Source organism: Phoca vitulina, unplaced genomic scaffold (assembly GCF_004348235.1).
Source record: "Phoca vitulina isolate PV1807 unplaced genomic scaffold, GSC_HSeal_1.0 scaffold40, whole genome shotgun sequence".
Taxonomy (NCBI): domain Eukaryota; kingdom Metazoa; phylum Chordata; class Mammalia; order Carnivora; family Phocidae; genus Phoca; species Phoca vitulina.
In genome coordinates, this window is record NW_022589743.1 from 627,969 (window position 1) to 638,597 (window position 10,629).

General features: G+C 62.5%; 1 protein-coding gene across 3 annotated transcripts in view; it reads right to left on the reverse strand.

Annotated features, from left to right (window-relative positions):
* Nucleotides 1-241: 241 nt before the first annotated feature.
* The window catches only part of RARA (retinoic acid receptor alpha), a 45,284-nt gene continuing 34,896 nt past the window's right edge, over nucleotides 242-10,629 (reverse strand). For 2 of the 3 annotated variants that reach the window (XM_032429069.1, XM_032429070.1), the window contains 7 exons: nucleotides 8,795-8,943; nucleotides 7,393-7,534; nucleotides 5,315-5,475; nucleotides 4,899-5,075; nucleotides 3,364-3,568; nucleotides 2,387-2,545; nucleotides 242-1,788 (listed from right to left, as the gene is read on the reverse strand). In XM_032429069.1, the coding sequence (XP_032284960.1) occupies nucleotides 1,571-1,788; nucleotides 2,387-2,545; nucleotides 3,364-3,568; nucleotides 4,899-5,075; nucleotides 5,315-5,475; nucleotides 7,393-7,534; nucleotides 8,795-8,943 (1,211 nt within the window). In that variant the 3' untranslated portion in view covers nucleotides 242-1,570. The remainder of the gene's footprint in view (nucleotides 1,789-2,386; nucleotides 2,546-3,363; nucleotides 3,569-4,898; nucleotides 5,076-5,314; nucleotides 5,476-7,392; nucleotides 7,535-8,794; nucleotides 8,944-10,629) is intronic. The other variant, XM_032429068.1, reaches the window with a different exon arrangement.

A 10,629-nucleotide genomic window follows, 5' to 3' on the forward strand; every position in this document is an offset into this window, starting at 1 on the left:
CCAGAGCTCCCTGACACGGGCTATGTAGACCCCTAGACAGAGGGCCTCCCAAGGGCAGGCCTATCTTGTTCCACCAAAGACCCCAGCGCAGCAAGGCAGGCCCCGAAGGCAGCTTGGTCCCGGTGCTCCTAGCTGCCCCCCATCCCCAGCTCCCTGCCCACACGGGGCAAGAAGGCAGCGAGGCAGTGAGGCTCTGAGGCATGTGTAGAATAAATAGAACTTTATTCTTTATCCAGTAGATCTCAGTGGAAAGTCCAACAGTAACAGGTGCACCAGCGGGCTCTGGGGGGATGAGACCCCAACCCCGGGGCAAGGAGGGCAGGGCAGAACCAGCTCCCCCAGCCTGGGGGTGCAGGGGGTGAGGGGAGGGAACCCCCTGTAGGCCCGTCCTGCGGGGCAAGGAGGGGGCACGGGGATGGGGTGGGGAGCAGGGGGCAGGCCAGGGAAACAGAGGAACTCGGGCCAAGTGTGTCCGTTGGCCCATCGGTCCACTGCGTGTGTGTGTGTGTGCGCGCGCGCGTGTGTGTGTGTGTGTGTGTGTGTGTGTGTCTGGGGGCCCTGTGGGCAGTGCTGGTGGCTGTGAGGCTGGGGGACGGGGCAGCTCGAACTCCTTGGCCAGCCCCTTCACAGTGGGGGCTGGGGGGCTTAGATGAGGGAGAGGCAGCTCTGCCGAGTCCACAGGGCTGAGAAACACACATGAGCATGTTCTGAGGGCCCCCCTCGCTTTGCCCCCTGCCCTGTCTCTCATGGCGGGCCCCCTCCTCCTGGGGGCGGCCTGAAACTGTCCCCGCCCAGTGGTTAGGCAGAGGGAGAAGGGGAGGGCAGACCTCGGAAAGTTAGTACTTCACAGTTTTAAAGAGAAAACTGAGGAGAAAAAGGCTGGGGAGGAGGGCTAGGGGGTGCAGGGACATGGAGAGAGTGTGGGAGCCCCTTGTGAGCCGCTCCCCTCCCCCAAGACCCACCCCCCTCCAGCTCTGGATCCAGCTCCCCCCAATACACAGCACAGATTCCTTCAGTATAAATGTGCTTAAAATGAAAATTCTTATTAAAAAAATCAAAACCAAAAAAAAATTAAAATAAAAACAAAACCAGCGAGAATTAATACCTGGGGGTTGGTATGGCAGGGTATGTACAGGGGGACCCCCCCACCCCTGGCCCACCCCCTCTGTCACCAACCGAGGCAGGGGGGGTTTCCCGACCGGGGGGCAATGGCTTGTGGGTTCTGAGTACGGGGGAGCCAGGTCCTGGCATTTGCTGGTGATGAAGATGTGGCGAGGGGGGCAGAGGGCTGTCTTGATGAACGCAAGGCCCCCAGGCTCCATCCTGAGGCCCAGGACCAGGGGTCCTCACTCAGTTCACGACCTTGCCCCTGACGTCAGCCCAGGCTGCAGGAGCAGGCAGTCCATCCTGCCCAGGCCTCCCTCTGAAGAGTCGCCGCCTCCTCCCTCCTGTCCCCGAGGAAAAGGAGGACAGGTGGGGGGGGCAGGGCTGGTGGGGGTCGCATGGTTGGTAGAAAGGCAGAGAAAAGCCAGGGCGTGGGGTGAGGGCTGTGTCCACGGGGCACGGGCAGTCACGGGGAGTGGGTGGCCGGGCTGCTTCTGTTTGAGCTGGGGCTGAGGCTGGGGCTGCAGCTGCCAGGTGGGGGGGCCAGGCCACCCCCATCCCGCCCCCCACCCCCTGGCTGTCCGCTCAGAGTGTCCAGGCCCTCGGAGTTCTCCAGCATTTCCTGGATGAGAGGTGGCATGGAGCCCGGGATCTCCATCTTCAGCGTGATCACCCGCTCAGCCCCTGCCGGAAAGGAAGAGCAGAGATCAGCACACGGGCCCCCGGCCTCACAAAGCTCCAGGAGGGAGGGTGCAGGGGTAGAAGGACCAGTTCTACCCGTATCAGCATCCTCTACGGACTGAACTCGGGGCGCAGCTCTCGGACATAAGCCAGCTCCCTTAGGCCCCCAGGTCTAGGGGCAGCCGTGGCTGCAAACCCAGGCTTGGGGGTCAGACTGCCTGGGGTGGACCCGGGGCCCTTCCTACGTGCTGTGCGTCACAGATTCTCCTCCTGACGCCTCGAACACAGCTCTGTAAACACCATCATGATCCCCATTCCTCAGGTGGGAAACTGAGGCGCAGAGCTGCTCCACACACACCCACACGGTCTGGCTACAGAGCCATGCCCTCAACTAGCGCGCAAAGGTGACAATGCCCCCTCAGAGCTCCCACGCAGGGGGTCACCTGGGCACGGGGAAGTCCAGATGAGTGGGGCATCGTCTTGGGCACGAAGACGTGGGGTGTTGGCTCCCACGTGGGGGGCCTGACTCTGGGCACGGGCAGGGGTCCTGGGCCAGGTGTTGGGGTCCAGCTCTGGCATACACACAGGGCATGAGCCTCACCCTTAGCACTGATGCTTCGCAGGTCTGTGATCTTCATCAGCATCTTGGGGAACATGTGGGGGCGGCTGGGTCTCCGTTTCCGCACATAGACCTTCAGCGCCTCCAGCAGCGGCTCCTGAAGCATGTCCACCCTGTCTGGCTGCTCCAGGTCCTGCCGGTCTGCGGAAGCAGATGCCCCCTGAGCAGCTCTGCCCCGGACCAGCAAGGCACACAGCCGCGCTCCCAGCCTCGGCCACTGGGGGGCGCGCTTGCCCAGGCCACAGGCTGAGCGTCTCTGCTCCTGGGACCTCCCCATACAGGGCAGTGCTTGGGGTCTGTGTGCTGTTGAGAAAGGCCCTAAGAGGCTCTTAAATGTGAGCAGAGAGGAACTGGGGTGGGGGTCGTCTGGGCCCTCTCTGACAGCCCAATTCATAGGGATGGGACAGGCAGTGCCATCCTCAGGCAAAGGGAGGATGCCCGGGTAGGTCTCACTCCCACCTGTTATTATGGACACGAGCACAGTATGTCAAAACTCTTAACAGTCGAATAATAACAGCGGCCAACATCTACTGGGCCTTACTGTAGGCAAACCGTGCCTTCTTTATTACCCTCTTAACCCCCCATCAACTTTATGAGATGGAGACCCTTACTGCCCCATTTTAAAGAAACGGGGACTCAGTGAAGTTCAGCAACCTGCTCAAGGTCACAAGCCGGCCAGGATTTGAACCTGGCTGGTCTGACCCTCAAGCCCTCACTCTTAAGCTCCCTGGAAGGGGCACAACCCACCAACAGGGAAACAGACATCAGGCGTCCGCCCCTACTCCCTTGCTGTGTGGCCGCAGACCAGACCCTGCCCCTCTGCGTTCTCCGTTCGCCCCTCTGAGGGGGCGTAACAGAGGCCCCCTTCCGATCTGACCCTGGGCTTCTGCCTGGAAGAGACTCCGGGGGCTGCCCCACCACCCTGGGCCTGGCTCCCCAGTCCCAGGCCCCCTGCCCACCTCCACAGATGAGACAGATGGCACTGAGAAGACCAGTCTCAGCGTCATCCATCTCCAGGGGCAGCAGCTGGTTGGCGAAGGCGAAGACCAGGTCCGTGAGGGGGCCGAAGCCGGCATTGTGCATCTGGGTCCGGTTCAGGGTCAGCCCATCGGAGAAGGTCATTGTGTCCTGCTCGGGCGTGTACCGCGTGCAGATCCGCAGGATCTGGGAGCAGAGGATGCACGAGTTCAGGGACTGGACCCATCTCCCCAGCACTTCCAGTACCAGCATCCCCCACAGGACCACCGGGCAGGCGGCCAAACCAGTGCTGTCTGATAGAACCTTCTGCAATGATGGAAACGTTCTAGGTCTGCCCCCCCGCAAATAGTAGCCACCAGCCAACGTAGCCACTGGGCCCCTGAAATGTGGTTAGTGCCGCTGAGGAACTGAACTAAATTTAACCTTAATTCATTTAAATTTGAAGAGCCACACACAGCAAGCCGCTGCTGTACAGTGCAGATCTAGATCATCCGGTCTCCACGAAGAGAATCTAGAGGGAAACTAGAATTTGCAGAGCAGATTTAGGTCTCCAGTCCCCAGGACTGGGTACACAGCAGAACTCCATGAATGTGTATCAGCTCCAACCATTTCAAACCCTGATCCAGGGCTGAAACTCTTGCATCTGGGGCATGGGAACAGAGGACTACCCAGAAATGCCACACCCTGCTCTTCCCGCCCCACCCCTACCAGGAAGCTGCAGCCTTGTCACCTCTCAGGTTCCCCACCCTGGAAGTGGCCAAGAGGGGACAGGTGGGCTGAGCCCATTAGGGAAGTCAAGGAGCAGAGTCCTTCCAGCCTTGACTTGGACAGTTCCCAGCACGCACATCCTGCCTCTAGGCTGGCCACCCTCTGCTCCACCAAATGCCCTGCAGTCCCCTGAATCCAGCTGGTCCCACACCCTTGGGCCTGTCACACCCTGTCCCCAAGTTAGGGCCCTCTCCCGTGCCCCTTCTATACAACCCGGGGTGCTCCCTCCTCCGGGACGCCTGCCCTGAGGGCCCACAGCTGTGGCTCTCTCCTGCAGGGAAGGGACAGCCCGCCCCCATCTCCAGCAGCATTCAGCAAGGTCTGGTAACCTGTTTACATATCTGCTGCCTCCACCCACAGAAGGTTCTCAAGAGAGGGGCCGGTGTCGTGTTCACCTCTGTTTCCTGACACCCAGCTCAAGGCCTGGCCACACAGGGTCCTAGGTGAATCTTTATTAGACGGAAGAGATGGGCAGATGGGTGGTAGGGTGGAAGGTTCAGTGGAAAGATGGGGTGAGCGTGGATGGACGCGTGTGTGGGTGAACGGGTGAAGCAGTGGACATCCAGATGCTGAGGAGCTATGGGAACAGGTGGTCACATGGGGGAAGGGAAGGGTGGGCACTTGGGTGGGGGGCATTTGGACAGATCGATTCCAGATGTGTGTTTGGGGAAGGTGGCTATCTGAATGGCAGGACCTCCTCCAAGGACTCAGGGGGCAGTGCCCGGGTGGGCAGGGTGCAGACCCTCACCAGGATGTCCAGGCAGGCAGCCTTGAGGAGGGTGATCTGGTCAGCAATGGTGAGGGTGGTGAAGCCGGGCAGTTGCTTGGCGAACTCCACAGTCTTAATGATGCACTTGGTGGAGAGTTCACTGAACTTGTCCCAGAGGTCAATGTCCAGAGAGACACGTTGCTCTGAGCTGTTGTTCTGGGAGGACGGGGGAGAGTGAGGGCCTTCTCCTCACGTGCCCCTTCTCGGCCTGGCTCTGCCGCCCCCACGGGCCTGCCCTCCACCCGCTTCACTTCCTGAGAGCTCCTTGATCAGGAAGCAGGAGGAGGAGGGAGAAGAGGGGAAAGGACACGAAGCCCAGGCGGGGGTGAGGAGGGGCAGGATGGGCCCTGTGGCACCGGGGGCACCCCGCCCTGCCAGGCTGGGGGAAACCATACCGTAGTGTATTTGCCCAGCTGACAGAGGGCAGGGAAGGTTTCCTGGTGCGCTTTGCGCACCTTCTCGATGAGCTCCCCCACCTCGGGCGTCAGCGTGTAGCTCTCGGAGCACTCGGGCTTGGGCGCCTCCTTCTTCTTCTTGTTTCTGTCATTCCTCACAGCTGTGGAGGGCAGAGGCCAGGGTTACAGCAGGTGCGGGCAGCGGCCCATCCCCGCCCGAGCTCCTCCCACCAGACTGAGCCGCTGTGGCTGCCAACGAAGTCACCCGGCCGGGCCTCGCGCACGCGCACAGCGATGCGCACGCGGGCGCGCACGTGTGGCTGCGCACATACGAGTGCATAGGCAGGTAAGGTGTGCATGCACGGCCCACCCCTCCACGCCCACCTGACCCCCACGCCAAGCCCGGCCCCGGCACGTGACCATCGCACACACACGCACACCCCGTGGCCACCCGCGGCCCCTGTACCCCACGCGTCTGCGCCGGCCCACACTCCGGGCGTGCAGGGGTCCGGGGCTGAAAGCAAGTGTGCAGAGGGTCCCACCCCTGTGCTCCGCCTCCCCTGCCCCCATTCCCTCGGCCGGCTCCTGCCTCCACTGGCCCCCAGCCCTCCTGGGCAGCAGCCTCCCTGGGGGTCCCTGGGACTGGCTCCGAGCAGCTCCCCAGCCTGAAAGCGGGGGGCCCGGGCGGCAGAATCTCTCGGCCCATTAGCTGGGGGAGCTGACAAATCACCAGGGGCGCTGAGCCGCACACACCACTCGGCTTTAAAGAAGCGATGGGGTCGTTACCAGCCGATTATCCCAGACACGCAATCACTCACAAGACCAGCGGTGGCGGCTGCTGATGCTGGAGGAAGGGGGGGGGGGGGGGGGGGGGGGGGCAGCGGCTGGGGGGGGGGCAGCGGCGGGGGGGGGAGCTGGCATAATTTGGAGATCACTCATGTCGATTCTGCAAATTCAATAAAGTGCAAGGGAGAGGAGGGAGAGGGAGAGTGGGGGGGATAATTTGGGAAGAGAAAATTGCAGCTGTGACAAGACGTTTATCATTCGGAAGCTTTAATTCTATTGAACTGGCAGCTGCTCAGCTCGGGGCACTGAGCAGCCGGAGAGGAGGAGGAGGGAGGGAAAGGGGGAGTTGGTGGGGGGGGGAGGGGGGTCCCCACCCTGGTCCCTCGGCACTGAAACGCTCTGGGAGTGGAAGGTGGCAGAAGCCACGGGAGGAGCGGCGCTGGGCCCTGAAGGGAAGGGTCCCAAGTTGTCACCCACTCAACAGCACTTCCTGGGCACCAGACCCCACGTCCTCTGCCTCCTGCGGCAGGAGGTGGCGCGTTGCTTGCTGCAGGGCCCCTCTGCTCCCATGTGGGGCTCCACGTGCCCCCCCCCACATCTCCTCCCCACTTCCCTCTTCCACTGCCCTCTCCACAAAGGGCTAGGGGGTCCTGCAGCCCCCCTCCCCCACCCCATCCCCCAAGGCTCAGGCTCCATGGCAACGGCCACGCAGACAAGGAGGCGTCTGTCAGCGTCATTTATCTCTGACATCATCAATCACCGGTCACCACAGCAACACCCATGATTCAACACAAGAGGGTCTCCCTGTCCAGCCCGCCCTTCCTCCCTCCCTCCCTCCATCGGGCCTCAGCTGAGCCCAAACTGGAAACCCCCAGTTCCTCTGGGATCTGAGAAGTCCCAATTCTCTCTTCCAACTCTAGGGCCCTGGCTTCACCAGACAATGGCTTTTAGGTCCCTGTGCCCGCCACACCCCCAGACACACACACACACACACACACACACACACAAAAATACCGACCGGCACCCCCAGCACAAGCCCTCCCCTCAGAGGCACGATCCAGAGGCCCTCAGGTAGGCCCCGGGCCCCGGCCAAAGCCAAGCAGGGCCTGGAAGCGGACACACACGGCCAACCGCGTGCCAACACTGCCGGCGGCCCGCGCACGGACCACAGCTGGCCAGCCGCGGGGACAGCCGGACAGGCCCTCGCAGCCGTGCGCACGCTCCCGCCCGGCGCGCCACCCACCCGTGCCCACGCCCCGGCCTCCGAGGCCGCGCAGGCCCGGCGCACTCACACTCCTTGGACATGCCCACTTCGAAGCACTTCTGCAGCCGGCAGTACTGGCAACGGTTCCGGGTCACCTTGTTGATGACGCAGTTCTTGTCCCGGTGACACGTGTACACCATGTTCTTCTGGATGCTGCGCCGGAAGAAGCCCTGGGTACGGAGGAAAAGGAGTCGGGTCAGCCACAGAGGGCCAGGCCAGCCGCTGCCCCGGGCCTTTGGCCATCACCTACCTGGGCGGGCCTGACAAGGTGAAGAAAACAGTCCACCTACAAGGATACCGCCCCCCCGCCGGCCCCAGAAGAACCCCAGGGCCTGCCTCACACGACAGGTGGGCAGCGGTCTTCCCACAGGCTATCCCCACGGTTCTAGCTTCCTCCCTCCCGGGGAAAAGGACCTCAGGGCTGCTAGTGAGTCAGGAAAAGGGGCAGACGGGACTCGATGCGAGAGGCAGGGTTCTGGAACCCACAGCCCTGGGCTCGGGGCACAGGAAGAAGAGGCCAGAGAAGGCCATACACAGGCTGGCCGGGGAGGTGGAGATGCACACACGGTCAGGAGTGAGGCGGCAAGACACGTGCTCACGAACCCGGCCAAGGTGCGTGATCACAGGCCAGCCGGGGCTGGTCAGGGTCTACACGCGGGCTGACCAGAGACAAGCAAACCAGACAAACTGGGACCCACCAGACAGGACAGACAGACACACAGAGCCCAAAGCCTTGTGCTTTGCCTTGCTTTCTGCCCCACACCTGGGGAGAGCCACTCCATGCTGAGGGGCAGCCCGGTGCCTCAAGCCTCAAAGCCGAGCAGCTTCTGCGCCCCAGTCCCTGGGGAAGACACCGATACAGAGGCTCGGGCACTGGGGAGAAGGGAAGAAGCCAGGCCCACAGCTGCTGGGAAGGTGGCAGCCACATCTGTCCTCTGGAGCCTAGCACGGGCACGGGGAAAGCCAGTCAGACCCTGGGGATCCCACAGCCCGGTTGCCTGAAGGAGAGGCCAAGGCGGGGCGCCGGCTCCTCCCTGCCTCCGCCAGGCCGCCGTGGTGAGGCTCAGGCAGGGCCGTCGGGGGCAGGCCTCCTGGGTCCCTGGCCAAGAGCCAGCTGGCAGCCAGCTCACTGTGATAACCTGGGCGGCAAGCAGGAGCCGAGCGGGAGGGTATGCCCTGCCTACTGGAGGGCGGAGACGGGGAGAGGGGCTCAGGGGGGAGGGGGACCTCCAGTTTGGGGGTCCCTGATCATCTAATGCAGGCTTCCTCTCCGCCAAGGCTCTGCCACCTTCTGCGGGGAAGGAAGCAAGAGCGGCAGTTTCCGAGGCATCCCCCCCCCACCAACGGCATCCTCCAGGACGAGGCGGGGGGGGGGGGGCATCCCATTTATCTAATCAGGACTGGCCTTCCCAGTGACCCCCTCAACTCACCTTGCAGCCCTCACAGGCGCTGACCCCATAGTGGTAGCCTGAGGATTTGTCTTGACAGACAAAGCAAGGCTTGTAGATGCGGGGGAGGGGGGGCGGCGAGGGAGGACTGGGCACTATCTCTTCGGAACTGCTGCTCTGGGTCTCAATGGCTAGAGAGAGAAGAGGGGAGGGGCGGTTAGAGACCCAGGTCGCCATCCCTAATCCCGTGCCCACCCTGCTTCAAGAACTCCCAACGCGCCCCCAGCCTCTCCCAGCCTCACCACTGCTACTAGGACTCTCAGTCTGGGGCAGGGACAGTCTCAGGAAAGCTGGGACTCCTCAGCCAGACTTGGACAATGAGCTGCCCATGGAGCTTCCAGCACTCCATCACTCTGCCTACTCCCCCAGGACCCCACCTTCAAAACCAGAAAGATCAGAGGATAAACCATCACATTTGCATGTAGACAGGACTACGCTTGGGGGGTGGGGGCAGGAGTCAGCCTGGCTCTCAAGCCCTGGCCCCACAGGGCAGCCTGGCCCCATCTCCCCCAAGTTAGGAAGGAGTTAAGGCCTGGTAAGGAGGGAGGGAAGAGGACACAAGCTGGGGGCAGAGGAAACTGGGGTCAACAGGATATTCAAAGCGGCCACTCCCCCACCCCCTCTGCTTCCGCTCCCTCCTTCACCCACCCCACCAGTAGCCACAGCCCCTCCTCCACCTAAACAATCCCCTGGCTAGGGACCCAAGGCAGGGTGTGCAAAGAAGAATCGCAAATGTTGGAACAGAGCAGGTGGGGATTCCCCTGAGATAAGCAGGGGGACCCCTGGAGACAGGGAGAAGAGTCCCTCTGAGCCCCGGAAGCCCACTGCTCTGGGTGCCCCCTGTCTGGGGGGGAAGCAGCATGACAAAGGGGGGTCTGTTCCTATCAATGCTCTGTCTGTCTGCCCTCAATACTATGTCCGGGTTACTACCCTCCTCCCCTCCTGTTATTCAGCTCCAAGAGGGCGGGGCGGGGGGGGGTGACCCAGCCAACAGGGGCAGCCCCCACTGGCCAAATCTTCCCCACTGCCTGGCCCCCTGCCCATCACCCCAGGCAGACCAGAGCTGGGCTGGGTGGGGGCTCTCTGTGCCCAAAGCCTGGGCCGCTGGGGGTGTATCGTGCTGGATGAGAACTATGGCCGAGGCAATCCCAGATTCCCAAGGTACCACCCGGCATCCTCCAGAGGCCTTTGCCAAGTCTGCCTGTCCAGGGCCAAGGAGGGGCAAGGATGTCTCCCTGAGTAGGAAGAGCCCAGCCTCCTCCCATACCCCAGAATCCTACCTACTCTCACCCCAAACTCCAGCACACAAGGTTCTGGAATTCAGAGAGTCCCAGAGCTCCTGGTCCTAGCACCTCATAAGCCATGAATCATGTGGCCCCTAAGTGCAGGCACAGAGAAAAGCAGCTGGACATGGGGGGCTGGCTGCGTATGACCCCCCTCCCCCTTACCTGCAGACACACCAGGAACTGCCAGGCAGTGATGACAGGGAACCAGGCCAACAGCCTTGGCAGGGCCTTCCTGGCTCTCAGTGGGGCCCGAGCACCACTTCCCTGGTCAGCCTGGCTGACCAGCACCGCTGTGCCCCTGTCCCCGCCCAGAGACCAGCCTGCAGCAAAGGAACACTGGATACCCAGACCCCCACCAGTCTACAGCCTCTTCACTGACCTCCCCTGGCCCTCTGCTTCTCACCCCAACTCTAAACTGCCCTGGCCTAGCTTTCCCCCCCAACTCACCCTCCCTGAGGCCAGACAAGCAAATCAGACAGGCGAGAGGCCTGAGAACAGCTGCTGGGGGGGGGGGGGGTGGGGTTGGGGGGC